At 53.1% G+C, this 26693-nt stretch overlaps 1 protein-coding gene across 2 annotated transcripts in view; it reads right to left on the bottom strand.

Moving 5' to 3' along the window:
• Window positions 1-1628: 1628 nt before the first annotated feature.
• BANP (BTG3 associated nuclear protein) overlaps window positions 1629-26693 on the bottom strand; it is a 189313-nt gene continuing 164248 nt past the window's right edge. Inside the window, exons 11-12 of one of the 2 annotated variants that reach the window (XM_077133259.1) lie at window positions 5849-5992; window positions 1629-2449 (exon numbers count right to left, since the gene is read on the bottom strand). In XM_077133259.1, coding sequence (XP_076989374.1) covers window positions 2390-2449; window positions 5849-5992 — 204 coding nt within the window. In that variant the 3' untranslated portion in view covers window positions 1629-2389. The remainder of the gene's footprint in view (window positions 2450-5848; window positions 5993-26693) is intronic. The other variant, XM_077133258.1, reaches the window with a different exon arrangement.

Genomic DNA, 26693 nt, shown 5'->3' with positions numbered 1-26693 from the left:
CTCCCCTCAGGCTGTCTCTGTGCCCGAATTCCCTTCTTCTGTGAAGCACACCAGACAGTAGACTGCGGGCACCCGAATCCAGTGCGGCCTCGTCAAGACTGAGTCCATCAGCCAAGACTCTCCTTCCGAACAAGGTCATGTGCTGGAGTATAGGTGAGGGTGCGGGTGTGTATTTCGAGGGGGCACCGTTCAAGCCACCACTCTCTGCGTCTCAGACCTCCCATCTGGGTCACTTTCCTGCAGTCTGATGTTCATTCTTCAAAACTTCTCTGAATTGAAATCTGCTGGGGCAAATGTTTTTGTCTGTAACGCTCTGAATTTTGTCCTTGTGCTTTACTTGAAAACAACTTTTTTAATTGAAGACTCACAAAGAAAACTGTGCAAATCATAATACAGAACTTGACAAGTTCTCACAAGGTGAATGAAGTGAGACCAAGAAATGGGACAAAACCAGACTCCCGGAAGCCTCCTCTTGCTCCCTCCCAAACACTGCCCCTTTTTCCTTTCCAGAGAATTTTCCAGTGCTGGCGATGATCCTGTCTAGTTTTGAAGTGGACGAGAGTGGAGCCATACGGGTTCCCCTTAGCTCAGCACCACATGTGGCCACCTCTCAAGGGGCCGTGGACCAGGAACCGTCTATTCCATTGCAGAGCCGCAAGAGGCACCACATGGGTTCTGCAGGGTGTCTCCGGCTCCCGCTGACTCACGTCACCCAGCGTTGTTAGTCTTTCAAATCTCAGCAACTCTGGAGGTGTCCCACTGAGCAAGGAGGGTGGGCACCTTTCACACGAGTCAGCCTGGGGAGAGCTTCTCCTACAAGAGGTCTGTTTCAGTTTGCTAAAGCTACCAGATGCAGTGGACCAGGCTTTTAACAACAGGGATCTCTAAGACCATGAAAATGTCCAAATTAAGACATCAAGAGAAAGACACCTTCTCTGCAGATGAGCTGCTGGCATCCAGGGTTCCTGTCTCATGGGAAGGTATGTGGCCAGTGTCTGCTGTCCTGCATTGTCTCTTTGGGTTCTGGCTTCAGTGGCTTTCTCTCTCAGTTCCTGTGGGTCCATCCTTGTTCCTCCTGGGGCCTTTCTGTCTCTCTCAACTCTCTCCACAATGTCTCTGCCTCTTCTCTCATGAAGGGCTCCAGCAAGGGGATTAAGGCCCACCTTGAATGGGTGGGGTCACAGCTCCCTGGAGACAGCCTAAACAAATGGTCCCAGCCACTACTGGTCTGGATTAAAAGAAGATGGCTTTTCTGGGGTCCATAAGAGATTCACACCAGCACAGGTCTCTTCGAGCCTTTTCTGTCTGGTTTTATTTTGGGATGGGGAAAATTCTTTACTCATTAAATGATCTGACAGCAATGGACAAATGAAGCTCTGGCCCTCGCTTCTACAGGTGGTCATGGGGCACAGCTGGGGTGCACGGCCTGCCCCTTCACTGGCTTCCTGTCAGCACCCCCTGCTTGGCACCCTCTAAACACCAGGTTGTCCTTCTGTTATTAACTCACAGGCTTCTTTACAGACCAGGGACATGAGTCTCCTATTAGCTAACAGGAGGCCCCAACCCTAAGAGCACTGGAAATAGTGAGGCAGTGCTGGGGTCCCCGCACGCCACGAGGAGCCCCACCTGGGCCAGCAGGCACCACCCTGGGCACCAACTCCACTGCTGCTTTGGGGTAGCTGGTATTCCCAGGTCCTCGTCGGTGGGTACTGAAGTAACCAAGGGAACTGGCCCAAATGGCCATGCTCCTTCCTGTGAAGAGCACCAGCCAGTAGGGCAAGGCTGGCCTCGGGGTCTGCAGGCAGGAAAGAGTAGGAAACTGCTGTGGTCATAAATACATTGTATTTTATTAGAAATGCATAATTACAGTATTGGAGAGCATTTCCCCCTAGAAAAGTAGGTAAGTGACATTCCCATCAATCGTTAGTTGTCTTTTGCAAATGGCTATTTTCATGACACTGAACTGCGCACACCAGCAAATGGTTTTGCTACTCCACTTTTTTTTTCCAATTTTCTTTTTTGTTATAAACACCATAGCAAATTACAAAAAGCTGTTTAACAGAAAAATATTGTAGTCTTGATTTTTCCATGTGTACTTAAAGCAATCCGCACTGTGCGTCCGCCCCTTTCTCTGAGCATGAGCGTGCACCCCACAGGAAAGGGGGCTCCCACTGGGCGCGGCTTACTATTGTTGTCTTTTAATGTGTTAGGACATGCTCCCCTGCGGGGGGGGCGGCTGTCGGATGCTCTAACAGAATGTCCGCGGCCCCACGCATGAAGGCAGGAGAGCAAGGCAGGGTCTGCGAGGGCTGGGCCTGAGGCAGTGCTGAGCCTACGGCCACCCGTTGGGCCCGGCCGGTCCTGGTGGCGCCCAGGCAGTTGCCGGCACTCACTGGATCTGGATAGCGCCGTGCTCAAGCTGCATCTCGGGCTGCAGGGCCTCGGCCGCCTGCAAGAAGGGAGAGGAGGACGGTCACAGGTGCTGACCCTACAGAAACGCCTCTGGGCCAAGTCTGAGTTGCTCGGTGGCTACAAGATGACCACCAGTTCTCATGCATGGGAGAGAAGCAAACACACAGGAAAGGGATCTAGGGGTCACGAGGTTTAACTCCTGATTTTAAACCAAAAGGCACTGGGCTTGGAGCAGGCTGATGGGAAGGGGCAGCTCGTTTAGACCCGGAGCCACCTGAGCCCCCTCCCAGGGTCTCTACCCTCTCCCTTCCTTAAAGATGCATCACGGGTCACCTGCCTGGTGCCCGTTGTTACCACGCATTTCCATCTCGACCCCCTATGTATTGGCAGGGAAATAAGCTCAAAGTAATTTGTCAGCATGATGTTCTTAACAGAATATATTTACCTAGGATTTATCATTGTTTCTGCTCATAGACATTATTCCAATGCCTCCTGGCATGGCAGACTTAGCTGCAGGGAGCAGGCACGGGGACAGTTGCTGGCAAAAGGAGAAGGGAGAGACAGCCACAGAGGATGTCCCCAAGGGCAAGGGCTGGTACTGGTCAACTCTTAAGGTTTAAGGTGGAGCTTTTTAAATACAAACGTTAAGTGACAAGCAATATGCCATTTCCTCAACACACCGATGGGGCTTCTGGATTTGGGTGAGGATTCAGCCCAGTGGTGACCACGGGATGGGCAGGGTGGAACGGCAGCCCAGAGCCCCCACCCTCGAGTCCGCCTTGTGAGGTTCTGGAAAGTGGAAAGTAGAGTGGAAGCTAAGGCACGAAGCAAAGAGAGCCAGGAATCCTTGTGGGGGGATCCTGTGGGCGGGAGCTGGGAGAGGCCGCAGAGCCAGGCAGCGCCGGCAGGGAGAGGTCGAGGCCATGACAGCCACAGCTGGGGCTCCAGGCCCCACTCCCAGGATGGACCGGCCTTCCTCGAACAACTGGAAGAAGAGGCTCTGAGCTCAGGGCACCAAGGGTGGGGCACAGGGTGAGGGCACGCCGAGGAGGGGCAACGCCGGCTTGGGCCCAGGCTGCGCACAGGCTGGAGCTGGCTCGTCAGGAAAGAGCCCTCCTGTGCACACAGGACTGAAAGGCAGAAAAACAACACAAGGAACTGCCAAAGCGCGTGAGAGGGGCTGCTTGGAGGAGGGCCGGGCTGGTCGGCCACTGGTCATCATAAGCCGTGTTGACTCGTTTTTAAGGTAGCAGGAGCAACAGCTTCTTTAGAGAGAAGACTGAGCAAGCTGCATGGGACGACGGGAGACAAGCCTGCCTTCAGCGCAAGGCTCTCACGAGCTTTCTTACCTGACACATTTTCTATTTGTAAATACAGTCATATGTACTTTGGAAATTAAAACCTGTATCTCTCTGAATATAATTATGTTACAAAATCAGGCACTGTTAGAAGAATACCATGAATTCTGAAAACTGCTGATTGAAAGTCAGTCTGTTGCTATAGACACAATCACCCCATGATGACCCCTCCAGGATGTTCAGGGTGCTCAGAGCAGGTCCTTTGTGGGCGTGTGCCCCATCCATCTACCCACCCACCCCTGCCCCTGCGCGCCCCTGGCCCCCTCCTCCAGCCATGCAGGCAAGGGTCACCATCAGCCCGGCCTTTCCAGGGATGAGTCAGGCGCGGGCGGGGCCCAGCTCTGCCAACAAGGCGTGAAAAGGGCGGGAGGGGGTGTGGCCCCTCCTCTGCTGGACACTGCCACATGTGCGTGAGGCCTCGGACCCGCCTCAGCCTCGGACCACAGACCATGGGCCCACGCATCCCCGGAGGGGTGAGGAGTGAAGGAACAGAGCAGGAGAAGTGGGGGCCTGGAAGCACAGCCACAGCTTGTTTTGTAAGATAGTAAGTCTTGCTCATGTTTATGCCCATTCAAAGGAGGGTTCTCTGCACTGAAAGTTTATTGTTTTTATTATTTTGTCTGTTGCTATGTATCCTAATCAACTCTGTCTGAGACCTGTAAGGGTGTGATTTCAGACACAAAAGGTTTAAAGGAAACATAGGTTGCAAAGAGCTAAAATGAAACATAGGTTTCCCTCGATTTTGACAGTGTCAACTCATCAGCAATCTATAATCCAGTAATAACCCACTGCACAGCACCCCCAAATCAAAGGGGCACATGTGTGGCTGCTGCTCTCTGTCAAGCAGGGGCACATAGGGTTGCGGCACGAGGGTTTCAGGATGGGATGAGGTGGGCTTGGATTTTCATGGCACAAAAAGGAAGTTATTCGGGGGGAATCCTCTTTGTTCCCAGACCCACTCCCTATTTCGAGTGTTCTTTATTGTGTCTCACTCCTTCTCCTCAATCTCAAGTGGGGTGTTAGAACTGATGCCAAGGGCCTGGGTGTCTGCAGGTGTCAGTGTGGAGGTGCCTGCCGGGTGGGAGAGGTGGGTGCTGCGGGTGGAGTGGGTGCCCAGTGGGAGTCAGCACTGGACGGAGGCAGTGGATGGGCTCTGAGCCCGCAGCCTGGCCACCTGGTCAGCACGGTGGCGCCGGGCGCTTCCGGCCCCTGAGGCTGCCTGCACACAGGGGCATCCCCTTCCTTCCACGTGCTGAGCATCCCACCACACCTCGGAGCCCACACTGAGCGAGGGAAAAGTAGACTCTGGGGGACAGGAACACTTGGAAATTTGGGATTTTGATTCTAAGCATCAAAGGTTGCTTGAAGGCGAGGCCTGGAGAAAGGAGAGGAACCTAGAGACAATGGTCAGAATGTACCAGAAGGGCAGGGCAGGCACCAACATCCAAGGAGGTAGGCTGAAGGGTGGCTCGAGGCAGGGCCCACCCCAAGCGGGAAGCATGGGGCCCTCATCAGGCCAGTGGCCAGTCAGAGTGAATGAGGGATTCTGATGCAAGGGCTGCTCTCCTGTCAGTGATGTCACCCCTGGGCCTCCAACTGGGGCTCCTGTCCCCAGAGTGTGCAGAGGGCAGGCAGCAGACACATCTGGGCCACCTCGCTTGTGCTAAGAACTCCTGCCCCTTCAGAACCGATGCCATGGTTATTCTTACAAACCCAGGGGCACGCCCCAGCTTCAGAGCATCTTGTTCTAAAAACACCCAATCAGCCCCCAGGGCCAGCCGCCCCATCCAGTTACAGACCCCACACCCCTGGGGGACCAAGCATGGCCCCTTAGACTAAGCAGGACTGCGAGAGCCACAGCACTGATGCCCACACGCCCGCACAGTCACGCAGCCCCTCCCACTTCCACCACTAAGCCAGCACCCCAACCCCCAACGCGGAGCAAGTGCGCCAGTGGGGGCAGCCTCTCCTGGCCAGCACAGCTCTGGGCTGCAGCCTCGCCCCTTCCTCTCCATGGGCCGAGTCCCTCGACCTGCTAATGGACAGGGCGCCCTTCCAGGAGGGGAGCAAGGACCCACCTGAGCTGCACCTGCATGCTCGGTCACCGGTGCCAGCTGGACATACTGGACCTGGATGTTGCTGCCCTGAAGAGACGTCCCGTCAACCCCGGCCGCGGCGGGATCTGACGCGGCCACGGCGATGAGCTGGGCCCCTTGCAGCACCTGGAGGGCAGAGCAGAGACACGGTTAGCCAGTGCATGGCTCGGACTGAGCAGGGCCACACGGCACAGAGGACAGGAGAGGCGGTGCTGCCAGGTGCTCAGGGACAGCATGCCCGGCCTGGGCCAACCCTGTGGTCACTCCACGGAACCACGCCCACAGAAAGTGGCCCAGGGCCACACTGAACACTCTGGGATCCTATTTTCCTCCACAGATTACTCTCGAGTAATGTCTGCTTTAGTATGGGGTGTGCATGTGAGTGGGTGAGGGTGTGTGCAGATGTGCATGCAGGTGGGAGAGGGTGCATGGAGGCGGGGTACATGCAGGTGTGTGGGGGTGTGTGCATATGAGTGGGGGAGAGTGTATGTGGGTGGGTGGGTGAGTGTGTGCGCACGTGTATGTGCAGGTGGGGGAGGTGCATGCAGGCTGGGGGGTGCGGATGGGTGTGTGCATGTGGCGGGTGTGCACATACGCATGTGTGCGTGCAGGTTGGGGTGCATGCAGATGGGGCTTTGAACGTGCATGTGCACATGGCAGAGCACACGGTGGAGTGTGCACACATGCACATGTGCGTGTAGGTGGGTGTGAGTGGCTGTGTGTGATTGTGGGGCTCCACGTGAACACCTGAGTCCACGTCCCTATGCAGTGCTGAGCAGAGCTGGGAAATGCGGGAACGCGCCTTCCTGTCCCTGCCTGCTGTCCCCCAGAGACTCTGCCTGGCAGGAGCCTCTTCGTGGCACATCTCCAGTCCGGGCCAGGGCACCAGACACCAGCATGTGGGCCTCATGCAGCCACCTGAGGTTCCTGGAGTGGGCGCTGCAGGCTAGTGCCCAAGGCCGGACTTGCTCAGACCCCAACTGGGGAGTTCCCAGGGAAAAAGGTGTCACCCTCCCAGCAAGTGACAACGCCAGGCTGGCCTGAGGCATCCAGCCTGTACCACCTTCACGGCCCTGAGGGAGACCCCTACACCAATGGAGGAGACCACTCTTGCTGCCAGTTCAGGGATACAGAAGGAGATGCCCCAAAAACAGCAGGCTCCTGGATGACGGCTGTGCCCGGCTATGAGGTGTGATGCCCCCTGTAGTTCCCTCAGCCCTGCTGCCGGGCACACCTTGCCCTAGCCCTGGCCCAGTGGGGAGAGCTGGAGAGGGCCCCCCGCCCAGGCCCCAGTCACTTCCCATCACTCAAGGCACCTACGAGCAGGTGTGTGGGGAGCAGGAACGAGCAGCTGTGGTGGGGGTGGGGGGAGTCAGAGGGGCTGTGGCCTCTGTCCTGTCACCTCCAGCTTGTCTGACTGCCCCTTGGAGTCCAGAGTGCCGCCCTCATGGACCACTGGGCCTGCCCCTTCCAGGCCAAGCCTGTGTGCATGTGGGTGGGAACACACCCCCGGATGCTGGGCAGCCAGGGCTGGGTCTACACCCCCGAGAGGCCCCAACGACATGCTCAGAGTAGCCCCTATCAAAGGGAGCTCCACACTGGGCCACAACCTGTGCACCACAAAGGGGGTTGGCGCCATATGGATCTTTCTACAGTTAGACTAGGAATAGGTAGGCTTCAGAAATAGTTGATAAAACCTACAGCTTTTCTGCCCACTCCACTAGATCTGAATAATGCCCCGTGTGAAGGGGAGAGAACCGAGTCCCAGGCCAGCTCACCTGGGCAGGTGACCTGCTGGTAGGTGGGGACCGAAGCACGTCTGGGGCCTGCGTTACAGAGCAGTTGGGTGCAGGGGATGCCCCCACCACCCAGCCTCGCCCGCTCAGTCCAGAAACGGTACCAAGCATGGGGTCAAGACCTCCGCGTGCCTGTCCACCTCAACTCCCAGCACCGAGGCAGGTGAAGTTCCTGACATGCTCCCAAGACGCAGCCCCTGGGTGTCTGCTGGGATCCTCAGTGCCAGGGGGGACAGGACAGTGCAGTCATGCCACGACTCTGGTACCATGCCCCGTGGGTCTCACCCAGACAGAGTGAAGATCAAGCACTGCCATGCCGGGGCCCTGCACCCTCTCCTCGCGGGACGTGGGGCGCAGCCAACCCTAGGTCTGTGGGACATGGAGGAGGGGGCGGCATCAGGAAGCCCAGCAGCATCTGTTTCTCCACCATCTGCTCACTGTTTTAGTCTCTCAAACTGCCAGAATGCAGTACACCAGAGGTGGATTGGCTTTTAACAAAAGGGGATTTATTTAGTTAAAAAGGCAGCTAACTTCCATCTGAGGTTCTTTCTTATGTGGGAAGGCACAGGGTGATCTCTGCTGGCCTTCTCTCCAGGCCTCTGGGTTCCAACAACTTTCCCTGGGGTGATTCCTTTCTGTATCTCCAAAGGCCTGGGCTGAGCTGTGAGTGCTGAGATGAGATGTGCTGAGCTGCTTGGGCTGTGCTACGTTGAGTTGCTCATTTAAGCACCAGCCAGTTAAGTCAAACGTCATTCATTGCAGCAGGCACGCCTCCTAGCCGACTGCAGATGTAATCAGCAACAGACGAGGTTCATGTACCATTGGCTCATGTCCACAGCAACAGAACTAGGCACCTTCACCTGGCCCACTTGACACCTGAATGTAACTACCACACTCACCACACACAGACACGTCCCAAAGACAACCCTGCCCAGGCAGGGAGAGAAAAGGCAGGCTGGGGGCCTGGGGGCACAGAGGACCAGGTGGGGGAGACGCAATTTGGGGTGAGTGTGGAGTTGTGGGTTTGGAGGAAGGAGTAGGCTTGGGAGTGGGGTGGTCCCAGGACCGAGGGGAGGTGTACTGGGGAGAGGTAGCAGCAGATGCAGGAGAAGAGGGGCTTAGGGCACCCAGGGAGTCCAATCAGAAAGGGGAACGAGAATCATCAAAGGGTGGCACCACAGGGCACGAGCAGGTGGTGTTGGGTGCAGCCTGCGTGGATTTAAACAGGGACAGTGGTGTTCCCCCCCGCTTGTTGGATTTAGAGAGAACGATGAGGCAAGAAAACATTCCAATGTTCTGGCACAAAATAGCTACAAAACCTGGAAGCTCAAATCCAGCCCCAAGCGTTCCACTGGTTTTGTACCTCAACAGCTGAGGGCACCACCACCCCCTTAGGGAGACTGTGCCCAGTCACATGGGGGTGCCCGGGTGGAGCATGGCCAGGGTCCTGCTCGGACTCGCTCTGCACCGAAGGCCCCAGGAGACCCCACAGGCACAAGGACGGCTGAAGACGGGAGGCGGCAGCAGACTGCCCGGGGCCTGGCCTCTCCCAGCACTGCTCCCCCCACCCTGCCGGACGTCTCTGTGGACCGGGCAGTCAGCCGTTCTCCTGCGCTGCAGCTGGGAACAGGCAGCCTCGGGTCCAGCCCCTGCCCTGAGCCGCCTAAGCACAGCACAATCTTAGGAGCAGCCACCTCCCCAGGAAGCCCGGTCTTCTCATCTGACAAAGGGCAAAGGGCACTATCTGTGGGCCTGACTGGAGAGAAGAACGGCAGGGCGAGTGGGCAAAGAGCCACAGCGCAAGGGACAGAGGGCTCTCCCTCTGTGCAGACCCCCAGCATTGCATCACCTCTCTCCACGAGCTGTGTGACCAGTATTAGTAAAAGGGGAAGAAGAGTAAACAGGCATTTGTTGTGCAAGCCTGAAAAAAAAAAGGCAAGTCTGAGACTTCATAAAAACATCTGCCTGGCACATCTGTCCAGAAACACTGAAGCTGGTGCTCTGTGGTCAGGCAGCTTGGAAGACCGACTCTGCTCCACAGGGGTCTCCTGTCTGTCTCTCACAGCTGTCACAGTCACGCCGCTTCCCTCCAGGACTCTCAAGTCTCCCAGATGAGTGCAAGGCAAGGGAACGAGAGAGGAGCCTCCTACCTGCAAGGGAGCACCAACTCTACAGGCTGATGATACACGCCTACTCGTTTACATAAGGCTGGGTACTTTCTGGGGAGGAAAAAAACTGAGAATCCATCACGTTTCCCAGGAATTTACCAACAGGAACTCCTGGCTTCCTTTTCCATTTTGGTTCCTGGGGCAGGACTTTGATTTTTGCCTCAGAACTACATTTTTTCCCAAGCAATGTGGTTCCGTTTAAAGCGCAGCGAGGGTTCTGGGAACCAGCAGAAGAGGGTCTCGTTTCCAGCGCAGAGGCCGGGACTCTTCCTGGGCTGCCCAGCAGTGGGACCCTGGCCAGGCGCCTTGCACCCCGCGGCATCGGGCTCCCACTTCCAGAAGCTGGGGAAACAGCACCCTTGTCCTGGCGTTGCCGGGCGGACTGCGGAGCCACAGGTCCTGTTCACTCTCTAGACACAGGCCACCCCAGAGACCCGGATGGCAGGCGCCACTCAGCCTGCACATGTTGAGTTTGTCACACGTTTTTTCTAGGGACAAGAGTACGGGAACAGCTTTGATGGCAGTCAAAGATGAAACAGGAGGCAAACGCTTGCTAAGTGCAGGAACGAGGCCACACATAAACCTCACCTCGACCAGAACCATCATCCTCTCCTGCCTCCCAGCCCTTCCTGCACTGGTCATTTGGGGAGGAGAGCTGCCCAGAGGGGACCAGGGAGTCGCCACGCCAAGAAGTGCAGATGGACTGCCGGGGGGTGGGGGGGCCTGGGGCAGCACTCAAGATGCCAGCCTGGGGGGGACAGACAGGCCGAGCCCCCTGCCTCTCCCTGCAGAGCCAAGAACAAATCCTCACAGTCAGCATTTAATTGCCTCTCGGGGCTGGATTTCCAGGTGATATCGTTTCATTGTAAAGGGCGCACTGTCAACAGGCCCTTCGGGAAGGAAGTCAAGCACACCTGACAGGCTGGCGGTCAGCTGTCACATCACGCTCACCTACTAAGGGGTCTGCCTTCTCCCGGCTGGGCGTGGGCTGAGCTCTTCACTCAGGTCCACACTCCTGATGGAGTGGCAGGGTCAGTGCTTCCTGAGATTTCAGGAGCCACTTAGAACTAACCAGGCAAACAACTCCATGGACCAGCACCAAATGGATGAGTCAGCCAGTAAGGTGCTAAGGGAGCCAGGGTTTAACCAGCCGATCCTGCCCCCGATAATGGCTGGGTACCTCCTGAGCTGGAGGAGGGGGGCAGGACACCTACACCCACAGGCAGTACCCAGGCACATTTTTATATGCCCCTGCACTGAGCCCACCCTGCCCTCCCCTGACCCTCAGCCCCAGCGTGAACGCAGGAGAGAAATCACAGAGGCTCCTGAGTGGCCTTCGACCTGTGGCCCCTGCCTCTGACTGGCAGCGGCCTCAGGGGCTAGGAATGTGTGGGCTCTGGGACTTCCCATAAATAGATGGGTCACACGGCTCTGGACTCACAGACTTCGACTAAACATCTTTAAAGTCATTTCTGTGTTCTGCCACCATCACCTCCTCTGGGGGTGCTTCATGGAAGATGTTCTCTTTTTATCCCAACTGGACTTCCTGCAAGCTCTAAGCAGCATTTTCTGGCTTGGTCACAGGACACCATGCCTGGCCCCTAAACATGGCAGCTCCAGCTGGTAGGGGGTGGGTGGGGACCACACCCACCTCGGGACCCCTGGCCATGCCCTGCTGCCTTCACCTTCTTCTCTCCAGGGGAATTTAAGTTGTAAAATATAAAGGATAGGAGAAAAGTACCCAGGCACATTTTTATATGCTTTCCCTGATATCTAATAGGGGAGTTTGGTGTGGCTGGCCCTGGGCCAGGAGATTCTAAAGGAAAGCCTGAGAGACTCAAACAAAAAGTTCTCAAAATAAAATCATAAGTAGCAGTAAGAGCAGAGCTGAAAGGACACCTTGGTAAACTAGAAAACATGGGTCTTTCTCACTAAGTGCAGAATCACCTGCGAGCCTCCTGGCCTATCTTCCTCCCCTGGGGGTCACTCAGCACCCAGACATGCCACACCTCCCCCCAGAGAAGAGTGGGGGCCTGCGCTCTGTGCCTCAAAGAGAACACAGCCCTTGCTCGTCCCCTCTCAGCAAGGGAGCTGGCCAACAGGCTTGAAAGACCCTTTCTACTCCCAGGAGGCTCACAGGTTCTCCAGTGGCCTAGGAGGCCTTGGCCACATCAAGAAAAGTCTCCAGGTGGGTCTCTGGCTCCTCTTCATTCACAGCCAACCACAGCAGCCCACGGAAGGCTCCCCCACACTGGGCGTCAAAAGTCCACGCGCTGACGGGCACAGGTCAGGCCCGAGCTTCCTGGGGCTGCCAAGTGCAAGCCATTGCCCACGGGAGCCCGCACGCAGGACCAAGACATACAGGGAGCATGGCAGGGTGCATTCTAAGAGAAGAATGGTCAGTGGGACCTAAGGTGCCCAGGGGTCAGTGGGAACCTAAGGTGCCCAGGGGTTGGCGAGACCTAAGGCGCCCAGGGATCAGCAGGACCCAAGGCATCCAGGGGTCAGCAGGAACCTAAGGCACCCAGGGGTCAGCGGGACCCAAGCCCCAATGTTCCTTTCATCCAGGAGGCTGGGGAGTTCTGTGGATGAGGTGGTGGGGTCGGCCTCAGGAGGGCAGGGCAGGGAAAGGCCTAAAGCAGAGGGAATGCCGTGAGCAAAAGGCTGTTACTGCGAAAGAGAAAACCACAGGGGCGGGGGGCTTTGCAGAGAAGACCATGAACTCCACATCAAACTGGGCTGCCAAAGGCTTGCCAAGGACAACTAAGGGGGGAGAATGTGAGTTAATTCTGCCTGGCATTCCATGACCAAGATATTTAACTGGTTAGAAAGAAAACAAGTTCTTCCAAACTGGCCAGGCAGCAGTAAAGGAGATGCTTATGCTGGGAGCGAGGCCTGGCCTCCCTGCCATTGGCCATGCACAGCTGGCATTCCTCGGAGGCCACACAACAGTGATCCCAGGTGGAGAGGATGGGGTCCATGATTCCCTCACCGCTGGCTGGCAGGGGCCAGCTGGACATTTCTAGTGGACTTTTGTTCTTTGACTTCCTTTTGGGGTGGCAGGTAGGTGATCTAGCAAAGGAGGGCCAATGTGTGACCTCACTTTGCCGGCAAGGGAGTGGACACAGCCCGCTTCCTAACCAGGAACAGGTTTCGACCCTGCAGAGCTTGGGCTGAGGACACAGCAATTCTAACCATTCCATTTGTCAACCGTCAATGCTGATGGAAACACCGCGTTTCAACGCAGTGCATCTGCAGGATTGTGTAACATCTCCGGGACACGGGTGGAGCTGTGTGCTCACTTATCTTCCTTCTACAAGGGCTGTTACTTCACCCTGATCTAGACGTCTGCAGTTAATTACTGGAGCCATTTGGGTTCAAGGATCCTACGTTATTTGTCCTAGTTCCCCAACTCCAATTGAGTTATCCCGCCAATCTTTTAAGATACTTGTATGTGTAACTGTGTTCCTGGGAATCTAGAAATTTAAAATAAAACAGTGCAGGGATCATACCAAAGAACTACGGTCAGTGTGGGAGCAGCTGGCCTCGGGCCTCCCAGCCTCTACTTGTAGGGAGAAGGCTGAGACCGAGCTGCTGCTGCAGCCTGGACACACTGGTCTGGAGCTGGCCCAGGATTCATGGCTCTTGAACCCATGTCTGCTAGTAAATCCTGTCATGCAGTATGAAGTTTTTATGAACTGTCCAAAATGCAGTGCCATATGTGGGTGTTTATGGCCTCCTTGCTGCCAGCCCCCACCCACCCCAACCCCCTTGGCTGCAAGTGGTCTCTCCAAAATGAAGCTTGACTGCCAGGAACCTTAAAACCCCAAGTGCACATCAAGGGTCGCTGCACCCCTACCCCCAAGAACATAAGTGCCAGCCACTGGGAGCCTCTCCCAGCCTCTCCTCCCCATCTCTGAAGCAGACGGCCCCAGAACTTCCGAGAAGCCCACACGCCCCGCTGCACCCTCACAGGCCCCCTCCCTACCCCGCACAGTGCTGCGTGTGCTTGTGCCCCACGTGGCAGGGGCCTCACCCTGCTCCCACCTCTCTCCTAGGCCTCCAGCCCACTGGCACAGGTAAGCGCTGCCGCCCTGCCCAGGCCACAACACAACATCGGGCAGATTCAAAGGAAACATGCTTTCCCACCTGCCCAGGAGGAGGTGATGAGGCAGAGAAGAGAAGCAGCACCCCCGCACGTGGGGAAACACATCCTGTGGCGAATGGACAGGTGGGAGTCCCAGAGGCCCCCTTGTGAAACCCTGGGCCAAGTGAGGTTGAGGGGCCCAGAGGAGAGCGTAACTGGGAGGGAGGAGGGTAGGGTCAGGAAGGCACTAAAGAATTAAACATGTAAATGGTCACAAGCCATGGGGCACGGTACAACATCTGAACAAAACAGCATCAGCCATCCTCCTAATTTCCAAGGCATGAAGAAGCCTCCCCGGCCTGTGAGCTCAGGACTTCTCACCCACCCCCACAACACCAGCACTCCAAACCCAAGTCCACTCCCGCTGTCCTCTGTCACATCTCTGGCCTCCACCCAAGGGAAGTGCTCGCATTCCATGCTCCCCCCAGGAAGCTTCCCCAGCACCAGCAGGGGTGATCACACAGCAGCTCTTGTGCCAAACATGTCAACCACATGCCGCTGGTCGGCTGCCGCATGTTCACGCCTTTTCTGGAGACATGAGCCCAGCTGGGTCCACGTGGCGGTCAGAGACCTGCCCCCATCTGCTGACACATTCAATGACCACATCTGAGCCCTCCCCTGAAGGATCACTGTCCCAGACTGCCCGCTCAGTAGTCTCCACATACTCCCAACAAGCACGCATTTAAGAAAACAGAGCCACATCATTCTTAATTGGCAGAATCAAGCGTGCTCTGTTCCCAGGGGCAAAAGCTGGGGGTAGAAAATACCGTGAGCCACAAAACCCAGCTGGTGGAGGTGTCTGGTCCAGGGGCCCCCATGGAGCAGTGGGGCTCCACAAGCCAGAGACTGGAATGCGGAAGGGATGAAAGATAACAGGCTTGTTCAAATTTTCTCCAAAACCCAGCTATCTACCTGCTGGTGGGTGTGGAGGGGAGAGCAGGAGGCGGGCTCCGTGTCTAATCAGTGACTCAGGACTGCCTGGAGTCAGCACTGGTTTGTCAATTCTGGGACTGAGCTAAAAAAGGCATCTACACACGTTTTGAAATTCAAAATTAAAAAGTTAGTATTAAAATATAGCCCTATTTTTGTAATCACTTTACATTTTAAAAGATGCTTTAATAAGTGAACTTAAGGTCAACTCATGAAACTACTTTTTAACGATCCTTATGAAATCATGGAACTTATTTCTGAGAAAGTTCTGCTTGTACTCTGGTTTAGGCTGCTTGCCACTACCCCTACAAATGGAAGGCATTCTATGGCATCCTAAGAGTGGTTTTCTCCCCATCAACATTGCCAGTAAAATGGCTAGTCACATGATCTGTGCAGCGGATTAAATCGTATGAATTATAACGTCAGCAAACTCAGAATCTAGATTTGGAGCATGAGAAAATAAAGGAGGCAGACCCACCACCAGCTGAGTGGTGGACAGAATCCAAACAGGAAAACTTCCTCAACCGGGAATTCACCCAGAAAAGGCGGGGCTTTTAAACTTTTCTGCCTAGGTTTGGTTTTGATGAGTCCATCAGACATGAGCTGACACTTTCTGTGCACAAGGCTGGAAGAAGAGTCTTCCGTCTGCCACCCGCCCCCCCGCACTGTCAGACCTGAGCCGAACCCCTCGTGGTGATCACAAAGTGAAGACTTGAGAACCGTGGTCCTGAAGAAGGGCGCAGAGATCTATGCTGCTCCACCCCAGGAGAAGAGGAGGGGGTAAGCGCACCCCTGTTCAGTGAGAAGGGCTAACACCTCACCAGCAGGCAGACACATTTCTTTTAAGATAAATCAGTAATCAAAAACCTCCCACACAGGGGGCGGGCCACGGTGGCTCAGCAGGCAGCGTTCTTGCCTGCCATACTGGAGGCCCGGGTTCAATTCTTGGTGCCTGTCCACATTAAAAAAAAACCTCCCACATGGGACTATATAATGTACTGGGGGAAAAAAATGAAAATCTTCTCAACAAAGAAAAGTTCAAGACTCGATGCTTTCGTTGCTGAATTCTACCAAACATTTAAAGATTTAACATCAATCCTTCTCAAAATAAAAATAAAAAAAAAAGGATGGATTGCTTCTAACTCATTCTATGAGGCCAGCATAACCCTGATACTAAAGCCAGTTAATACAAGGGAAGAAAATTACAGACCAATATTCCTTATGAATAAAGATGCAAAATCCTCAACAAAAATATTTGCAAACCGAATCCAATAGTATCTTCAAAGGATTATTCACTATGACCAAGTGGGGTTTATTCCTAGAATGCAGGGGCGGTTCAACATAAGAAAATCAACGTAATACAACATATTAATAGGACAAAGAAGAAAAAATGGTCATCTCAATTGTAACAGAAAAGGCATTTGACAAAATCCAATATCCCTTCACAACAGAAAAACTGAAAAAACGAAGGGAACTTTCTCAACGTGATAAAGGGTATATATGAAAAACCCAAAGCTAACATCATACTCAATGATGAAAGACAGAAGACTTTTCTTCTAAGCTTATGGACAAGACAAGGATGCCCATTGTCACCACTGTTATTCAACATTGTGCTGGAAGTTCTTGCCAGAGCGAGCAGGTAAGGGAAAGACATAAAAGATATCCAAATTGGAAAGGCAGATGTTGAATTATCGCTATTTGCAGATGACATGATCGTATGATAGAAAATCCCAAGAATCCACCAGAAAGCTTCTAGGACTAAAAAATTCAGCTGAAGTAACAAAATAAACCACAGAAGTTAATTGGGTTCCTATAGACCAGTAATGAATAGTCTGAAAAGGAAATTAAGAAACCAGATTCATCCACAACTGCATCTAAAAGAATAAAATACCAAGAAGGTGAAAGACTCATACACTGAAAACTACAAAACATTGCTGAAAGAAATTTAAGAAGAACTAAATAAAGAGAAAGGTATCCTGTGTTCATGGATTGGAAGAATTAATATTATTAAGGTATCAATTCTGCCTAAAGTGATCCACAAATTCAATGTAAACCCTATCAAAATTCTAGCAGCCTTATCTGCAGAAATGATAAAGGTGATCTTCAAATTCATATGGAATTGTAGAGGGCCCCAAATAGCCAAAATAAACTTGAAAAAGAACAAAGTTGGAGGACTCACACTTCCTGATTTAAAAATTTTCTACAAGCCTACAGTAATTCAAATAGTATGAGGCTGGCGTAAGGACAGGCATATAGACCAATACAACAGAACTGAGGGTCAGAGGTAAATCTATGAATCTATGGCCAGGTGATTTTTGACAAGGGTGATAAGTCAGTTTGATGGGGGAAAGAATATCCTCTTCAACAAATAATGCTGGGATAAGTGCATGCAAAAAAGTAAATGTAGACCCCTACCTCTCATCATATACAAAAGATACATTAAAGATGGATCAAAGACCTAAACATAAGAGCTAATACTACAAAACTGTTAACATAAGGAAATATCTTTAATACTTTTAGAAGACAATGGTTTAAACCAAAAGCATGAACAACAAAAGAAAAATAGATAAATAGGATTTTATCAAAATTAAAAAATTTTGTGCAACGAAAGGACATCATTAAGAAAATGAAAAGACAACCTGAAGAATGGGAGAAAGTATTTGGAAACCGTATACCTGATAACAATTTAGTATTCAAAATATATGAAGAGCTTCTGTGATTCAACAAAAGGCAACCCAATTTAAAAAAAAAGGGCCAAGGATTTGAAAAGATATTTCTCCAAATATGATATTCAAATGGCCAATAAGTATATGAAAAGATGTTCAACACATTTATTTACCCATTAGAGAAACGCCAATTAAAACAAGGAGAATACCACTTCATGCCTACCAGGATGGACATTAATCAAAAAAAATAAGTAACATGTTAGCGCGGATGTGGAGAAACGGGAATCCTTGAACAGCGCTGGTGGGATGGAGAATGGGGCGGCATGCGGAAAACAGTCTGGTGGCTCCTCAGAAAGTCAAACACAGAATCACCATTTGACTCAGCAATTCCGCCCCTAGGTAGACACAGACATTCGTACGAGGCGTAAGGACAGACAATGTTCAAAGCAGCATTCTCCACAGTAGCAAAATGTGGAGGTAATCCAAGTGTCCATCCACAGATGAGAGGACGAGCCAAATGTGCTCGAACCACTCAGTGGGATAAATCCAGCATAAAAAGAAGTAAAGTGCTGGTCCATGCCACAACACGGTCAAATTTAAGAAGCTGGGTTGAGTGAAGTAAGCCAGACATAAAAGGACAAATACAGTATGATGTCTTGATGCAAAATACTTAGAATAAGTAAATTCATAGGAACAGAAAGCAGAATAGCAGGTGGGTGAGGTGGGAATGGGATTTATTGCTAAATGAATATGAGTTTGGGTTTAGGATGATGACAACAGTCTAGAAATAGTGGAGAAAGTTCCACAGGGTTGTCATGCACTTCCTAAAGAACTGTCCACTTAAAATGGGTGAGATGATTTTCATGTTATGTCTACTTTACCACAATCACAATCAAGCAAACTTTTAAAAAGATAAGCTGGGTCCTGGCAGTCAGCAAGCTTCAAGGCGCTGCACCATCAGTGGGGGAAGCATTGCTGCGGCCCTGCCGGCTGCCAGCCTGCATATCCTGGTGTCCTGGTGTGAAGAAGCCACCCAAACACGGCTCTGGAAGGTCCCAGCCAGACCCAGCACAGCCACTTGGGGCCGCCATGGTCCCCGCCACGCCACCGCACCCTCCTGTCTCTGCCTACGGCCCGCGCAGAGCCTTCCTGCAGGAGGCGCTCTCCCACATCCATGCCACCCACGGTACCCGCGGTGCCCGGGCTGGGAGAGCCGCCACCCCCCGGCCCTCTCCCACACGTGCCACACACAGCCCTGGTGGCCTGGGGGAGCCTGGTGAGGAGGACGGGGCGCCCCCAGGGGCCATGGCGGCCGCGCCCAAAGCAGAGCACATGCCTCGGCGCCAACGCGGCAGGTGACACGGCTTCAGATCAAGTAGCTCCAGGAGCCTTTCAAGTAGTCCTCAACGTCAGCAGGCCCTCCCGTGGAGAAGCTGCACTAAGGCAAGAGGACATTCTGCTGAAGCACACACATTCTCAAAGCAGTTGCAATTGCAATTGTGAAGAGAGGAATGAAAGCAGGAAGAGAGTTCAGCAGGCCCACTCTACAGATGTTTACTTTGCACCCTAAACTAGCAGTGCTGTCATTCTTAGCAGGAAGCGTATCCAAAAGGACTTACTCATTATATTTTAGCCCACAAAAGCAACAAGGGAGAGAAAAGTAATGTCTTGCTACACATTTTTCACAAAATGACAAAGACAGAGGACAACTGCAGGGACGAGGAGAGCAGCACTGCGGGCGTGGCCTCACCTATGTGCTCAAGGAGCCGGGCCCCAGGACAGCTACAAATGACTGATTTACCAATCAGCAGATGCGTGAAGTTAGTCATGGGACAATGTATAAAGACATGCTGATTTATGTCTTAAAAGGGTCTACATGAGCTTATATATGAAGGATGCATGATAAACCATATATTACAATTAAATATTTATTGTGCTGCTTTCACAATAAAAGTAAATGCATACATGTTCTTGGAGCACGGACTCAGCGGCAAGCACCCGGCCCCAGCAGGAAGGCCTCCTCTCTGGGCTGACCCAATAGTCCCGGGAGGGAAATGAGACGTAACTGATTTGAGGTGGCCACGGCGGCCATGGTTTGGGTTCCCGTGGTGAGCATTCGGCCCACAGGGCGTCCCGGGGCTGGGGAGGGAGCGGCTTCCCCCCGTCGCCACGTGGCTCTGCAGGAGGTCTCTTCCCTGCTCCCCACGCAGGGCGACCCTGCGCACCGAGCGACGCCATTAGGGCACCAAGTCAACACAGCGCCTGGCCTGCGTCTTGCTGCCTGCACACCTTCAAAGCACCGCGCACTCCCAAACTACAATAAGCAGGGGAACATTTTGTTGACTTCAATTTGATTTTAAATTGGTAAAAGTAAAACACAAATAAGTCAAATATTAAATACAGAGCAGCAAAAATAAGGTGCTCTGCCAAGGTCGGCCTTGCTCAGGGCAGGACCCTATGAAGGTGAATCCAGTAAGAACCCACCCACTGGACCCCTCACCATCTGACTAAGGCCCCGACCTCCTCCTGAAAGATGACCAAAGGCCAAGCACACGGGCGGATTTCCACGTCTCTTCCAAGAACGAGCTTTCGGCTCCCTCATTCCTCCTGCTTATTTTAGGTCTGGAGCAGCCCCTGATCTACAGGCTTTCTCCAAACTGGCCCTTTCATGTGGAACTCTCCAGCTGGAATGTGCTGAGTTCCTGGCTCCCAGGCCGGTCGCCAGAAGCACCACCTCAGCTGCCAGCTACAGCTCGCGGGCTGGACTGGAAGTGGGGCTTCCCTCAGTGGGAACACCCCACTATCATTAGGAGACGCTCACAGAGGGCCTTTTCCCAGCTGCATTTGTGGGGGTGCCCGGTGCACTTCTGAAGCAGGGCCAGTTATTTCCAGGCAAAAGGACTGTGGCATAGGGTATGAGTTTGAACCAGCCTACAAAGGGAATCCTGGATCCAAAAGCACTGCTCCTTTGAATGCACACATCTGGTTTTCCTCTACAGACTGCCAATTCTGAGACTCTGTTTAAAGATCCAACTGAGATAATGCAAAACTGGTGTTAAAACCTAAAAGAAATGCAAGAAGCTCAATGACATTTCAGTAACATTTAGGCATAAAATTCTCATCCCACCAAGAATCTACCCAGATGGGAGAAAAATCCATGTACTTAATACATCACCCATTCAGCACTCGGTTTAATTAAGCATGCATCCACAGACAGACACAAGATCACTCATCCAGAGTCTGCCAGAAAGGCCAAGGAGACATGTACTTGTCTTGGTCATTTGCTTTTAAATCCAACTTTTTAAGGTAACTCAATCAGTTTAATCAAATTTACTTTTTTCAAAACCAGATGCTAAATTCAAAGAGAAGATTCCTCACAACAGAACCATGTGACGCTGAGAAAGGTGTTTGCTGTCCAGTGATGATCAGGCCACTGACTGGCCAGGTGAGAGCTGCTGACCTCAGACTTGCACAACAAATGCTGAAACCTCATTACAGTTCTTATGCTTTTATACTCACAGACAAGAAACACTAACATATTTCCACGCGTTCCACTTGGAGTGCTTTCATAAGCCAAATGAAATCACCACTACTGTATGGTCAGAAGCAGATGACCATCCACTAACGGATGGTCAGGAAGGGCAAACAACCACAAGGCAGATGTGGGGACCTGCTCTTTCTGGGGGACCAGAAACAATGCAGAGATTTTGTGCAGATGTTCAGGGTTAAGTCAATCGATATAACAGGTCTGAAAAGCATCTTTGGGCCAGCAAGGCTGTATTCCAAAGCTGGCAGGCTAACCTTTATGAACCAGGTTATGAATTCAGAGAAGATACTGAAGATGCCCCAGGGAAGCCAGAGGTCAAGATTCTGCTCCTACAGGACGCTGGGCAGCAGACAGCAGGAAGAGCAGGTTCTGCTATGTGCCCTGTGACTCCCTCAGGCCTCTGAGCATTAAACCTCAAACGCAAACTGGAGAGAGCAAAACAAACCCTGAAAAACATAATGAGGCAAAAACGGAAGTCTGGAGATACTTGTTATTCACCCCCACCCGACCCCCCGCCCGTCATTCCAAATGAGGCAGCATTCCCAGGAACAAATCTCAACCATGTGTCTCAAACCCAGTCGACTAGAGCTGGGTTTGGGGGCGGAGGGGTCATGGCTTAAAAGGCAATCAGGGTCAAATCCTAGGCCCTTTCCTCTCTCATGGGCAAGGGCCTCTGCCTCCAGACGGAGGCTGGGGTGGTGGGGAATGGACACGGAAGAACAGGAGGGAAATAAAAGGTTCGTTTGACTTGTGTGTGAGTGATATCATGGCAACTGGACACCTGTCCAGGCGGACCTGGGAAGGGAGGTACTCGCCCGCAGGCTGCCCAGCACAGTGGCGAGCAGTTCCCCACTGCAATGGACCAGAACATCAAACTCAAAAGTGAACTTTGCTTGTTGCTGTTTAGATTGATAATGACAAAACAGTGATTTACCATCTCATACAGGAAAGACATGATTTCAGCAAGGAATGTGCTGCTCAGGGCCACTTTTTCTCCGTGTCAATGACAATGTGTTCATGGCTCTGTTTTTTTTTTATAATTTGGAAAACTGCAGAGAACAACAAAAATTATTATGTTTACTGTGATGGGGCAAAAAAAGAACTTTCAAAGAAGAGCTGCTGCAATTTTCCGATGGAGTTCAATTCCTAGGAAGTCTGTACAAAGTGCTGTCTGCTGGGTGACAGAAATGTGGACTAGCGCTCCCTCCCAGCCAGGACGGAGACCCCTATCTCCAAACCCTAGCCCGCGGGCTTGACTACTTCATGGTAAGAAAAGGGACGACGCAGGGTGGGCCCACACGAACAGCCCCTCTGAGAGGTTCTGCATAAATTAAAAAAATTAATCCCATCTTAAAATACACACCTTCACTGCCCATGCCTGCAGGCTATTTTGAGATGCTGGCTGGGAGGACACCTGTGGGCCTGTGCCCAAACAACTGCAGTGGTGGCATTACGCTGATGCTGGTAAACTGCAGCTTCAGTGACCGCCATCTCTAAAACAAAAGTTCAAACACAGATTTCTATGCCAAGCAAGACTAATTATTAAGCAGAGAAAAATCAATTATATGATAAATTGAAGACCTTCATCACCTGCGGGGACTGCCTCATCGCAAACGCACTGTAAGGAGGGCACAAGAAACAGGGGCTCACTCTGGGTGCCCCCAGCATACAGGCTCTGAAGGCCTGGGCTTGGGGCACTTCAGACAGCTGCTAGAAGAGACCACTGAACGGCCCGAGAAGCAGGGCCCCTGTGTCTCCCCTCAGGAACCCCATGACACCCAGAGCGTCGCCAAGCTCCCCTCTTCTGACAAGCCACTCGGCCATGGGGCAGAGCTTGGGTTTACCTCGCGCTTCTGTGGGATCGTGTGCCTGAGGCCAGGGGTGCCAGGCAGCACTCTGCCAAGGATGGGGGTCCACTGGTTTTGGGTGCTGGCTTAGAACCAGTCTTTCCATTTTCAACCTTCAGTGACCCCCAAGTCCCGCTTTCTTGGTTGACCAGCTTCAGGCCTTTTGCTTCCTGAGAACTTTCCAAACGCCCCTCATTACCTCTAAACTGTGAGCCCCTCTCAAAGGGTCACTTACTTCATGACCCTACAGAACAGCACCCACTGGTCTCCCAAATGGGGGCCCTTGGGATGCCCGGACCCCCCACCCAGCCCCACACTTCCTCACCACCACGCAAGAGGGGCGAGTCCTTGCATGATGACGCCACAGCTGATGGCCCAGGCAAGGCACGGCCACCTGTCTGCCCTTCTCAGGTGGGAACACAGGGGACCAGAGCCAGGGAAGGGCAGCTCGATTTTGGCATAAATCTTTTGCTGCCAAAATAAAAAAGAAACAAGCAACAATCTCAGAAAAAGCCAAATTCCAATTGTCAAATGAGTGCACCTGGTCCCTCAGACTGATTTCTAAGTGACCTGACACGGTCAAGGCCTGAAGCCAGGTCTCTGGCAGGTGAGGACGGACGCCCTCCCACGTGCTCAGCACGGCCCGCACAGTCCATCAACACATGCTTAGAAGCAGCTCCAGGGATCCGAGCATGCCCACGCCTCACAGAGTCAGCTCCATCCTCTAGCTTGCAAACCCGCCCCAGGGCAGCACCTGGCAGGGAAGGTTCTCCAGCGGCCTGAAGTGAAGGGGCGTTTCAGAAGTTTCCAGGTTAGGCAGAGCCACAGTGACATCACTGTATTGTCAAAAGGAAACACGGGGAATGAAGTGCCCACAAATACTTCTGGGCTGATGGTCTTCCCGCAGCCCAGAGCAGAGGCCCTCAATCAGGGCTGTGGTCCCAGAGTCGCGAGGCCACGCCCGGGCCTCCGTCACGATGCAGTGTGTCTACCCAGCGTCAGTAAAGGAGCAGAGCACGCCAGCGAGCACCCACAGCAATGTCCTTCTCACATGCCTGGGCTGGGGGACAAGAAGCTGGGTTTATGTTGGGTTACCCTAAAATTACCAGAATCTGCGTTCACCCCTGGGTGTGTCACACCTAACTCGTGAACAAGGGCTTTCACGTGGCTCCTGGGGAAGGGGTTGGGCCTTCACTTGACTGCAAGGTGCCCCCTAGTACATGCTGGACGGTCGCCGGGCCCTAAACTGTTCCCATGGTCCCAGTGTATGCTGTGAGGAAGGCGGCTGCAGAGACTGTGACCTTCCCACACCGGGCCCAGGGCCCCGCTGGCTGGCTGGCTGGACAAGGGTCTGTGTCTCAGAACACCCACTGGCCCTTGTGCGGTGCACGCGCGGAACAGCCGCCCTTCACCTGGATGCGGTCAGGCATCTGTGAGAGTGTTGCAAGCAGGCCTATCCTTCCGTGACCTTGCTGACCAGGCAGCCTCTTCATAACTATCAGGTGGGCTCAGCTTCCTGCAAAAGCACCGGGTCCCTCCATACAAAGAAGCACCACGGGGTGCCCCAGCCACGGGGTTAATGAGCCAACACCCACACAGACCCTCTGAGCATCAAGAGCCACAGGTCAGGGAAGTCTTTTGAAGACCAGACAGTCCTTCAGCTCTTTATTCAGAAGGGAGGGCATCCCAGCAGACCTTTCTGCTGCATCTGCCAGGAGACCTTGAGCCAAAGGTCAGCTCAACTCTGTACTCTAAGCATCCCAAACGCCTTCAGGGAACGAGGCAGTTGCAGAGGGTGAAGACCAGCAGCTACTAGTTACACGGAAAAGCCGCCTCCAGGAGGGCGGTCCCAAGAGCCCTTTACTTAGTAACCGGGTCTCACCTGGTGAAACAACAGTCAAGGCATTTGGGTCCGGGTTGGGAGGTGGCAGGGGGACAGGCTCCTAGGAAAGGAGGAAACACAGACAACCCCCAGGGGTCTCCCACGATAAGCCTCAGGGTCAAAACCTGCTGGTGGGAACTTTCCGGGACTTTCAGAAGTGTCCTGGGTTAATACACAGAAGTCACATTCTTAAACACACACGGAGCTATTTTCCAGAGTTCTCGGAGACCGAGTGAAATACACTTCAGGTTCGGTTTATGACGCTCCCTCTGAGGACCCTGGGCTCCCATGCCAGGAAGCCTTTCTCTTGGAGCTGTGCAAGCTTGTGAACTTTCACTCGGCATTCAGAGACCACATGTAACCTCAGTGGGAGAGAAAGGAGAGAAAGGGGAGGACGACACGCTTCTGATGTGACTCGGCTCCACAAGGCCTTGGCAGAAAGCCGGGCGAGCGTCCAGCCCTCACCTGCTCTCACATCTAGGAGCCACCGCAGATGGGAAACACTATGCTTGCCTGTGTCACGAAAACACAGAAGCAGTTTTCAAACACATTCATGCTGGAAAATAAAACTTTGTGTGGCAATTACTTGTCCTCACTGTATAGTCTGTTCTTGGAAGTCAATTATGAGGTTAATAAGAGGCCATTGTCAAATAAACTAACACAAGAGTCAGACACTCCTGCAAATGTTTGACTTCGAGTGTAGAGAATTTTTTCAAACTGTAAAAGTGAGAAAAGCACCAAAGAAGAAACACTCACTCCTTGGCCAATAGTGGGGTGCCCCTGGGAGAAGAACCTGGTGAGGAGGGGGTGCACCTGGAGGGCAGTTCCGGTGTCCTTTAACAGCCTTCTGGAGTCAACAATGCACACAGTGAATGCTGTCTGCCTGGTCTTGCTCGGGCACTGCCACCACTGATACGAATGGAAGGGAGGGTGGGAGGAAGGGTCTCTGCAGGGGTTTCACTTCAGAAACAACCACATTCCAGGTACAGACTGAAGCTAAAATAAAGTTATGCCTTGTCAGGTCTGCCCTTCGGTGGAGACTGTGACACAGCCACTGCTGCCCTGGCCACCCAGTGCTGCCCAGGGAGGCCTCAAGGCCGAGGGTGTGTGCCTCCCGACCGAGCCCAGCCCGAAGCACGTGGTCTAGGCCCTGTGACCCAGGCCAGGGGGCGCACAGTCTCCCCTAAAAGTGAGGACAGCGAGGCCTGCCAGGCCACAAGTGCCACCTGTCTCCTCACAGCCCCACTAGACGGCCCCCCAGGTGTGGGCAGGGGCAGGGTCGGCCCTGTGCTGTCTGCATCTCACGCGGGGCACCATTTCCCGGAGACCCGAAGGCGCCCTTCCCGCTCTGGGCAGCCAGTGATGGGGCCAAGGACAAAAGTCCTGGGTTTCTCCGGAACAGGCCTGCTTCATTCACAAAGGAAGGCTGCCAGCAGCATCTGCCCAGATTAGCCCCTTTAGCGGTGGAAATGGGCTTTCAAAGAACCGGTGACCTGCAAGCACACAGGGAAGGTGGGCTCCAGCCCTGGCATCTGGCTCCGGGGCAGGCACTGGGCCTCTGTGTGTTCATCCAAAACCCTCACTGAAGAACCTCGGTCCAGGGGGCAGATGGGACCCATCTCTAATCCAAGTCAGAGGCCATCAAAGTGCTTGCGGTCTGCTCCTGGGGATCCCCAAAATGAGTATGTGAGGTCAAAACCATTTTTGTAATACTGTTAGGTGTCCATCTGCCTTTCCCATGTGTTTGCACTGATGGTGCAAAAGCACAGGGGGTAAAATGCTGATGCCTCTGCATGTGCCTGCTCTAAGGTGCCAGAAAGCACCAGATGTGGGGTGTGGGTGCC

Source organism: Tamandua tetradactyla, chromosome 16 (genome assembly GCF_023851605.1).
Source record: "Tamandua tetradactyla isolate mTamTet1 chromosome 16, mTamTet1.pri, whole genome shotgun sequence".
Classification (NCBI taxonomy): Eukaryota; Metazoa; Chordata; class Mammalia; order Pilosa; family Myrmecophagidae; genus Tamandua; species Tamandua tetradactyla.
The sequence above is the reverse complement of the archived record's forward strand: the minus strand, read 5'-3'. Positions and strand labels throughout refer to the sequence as shown.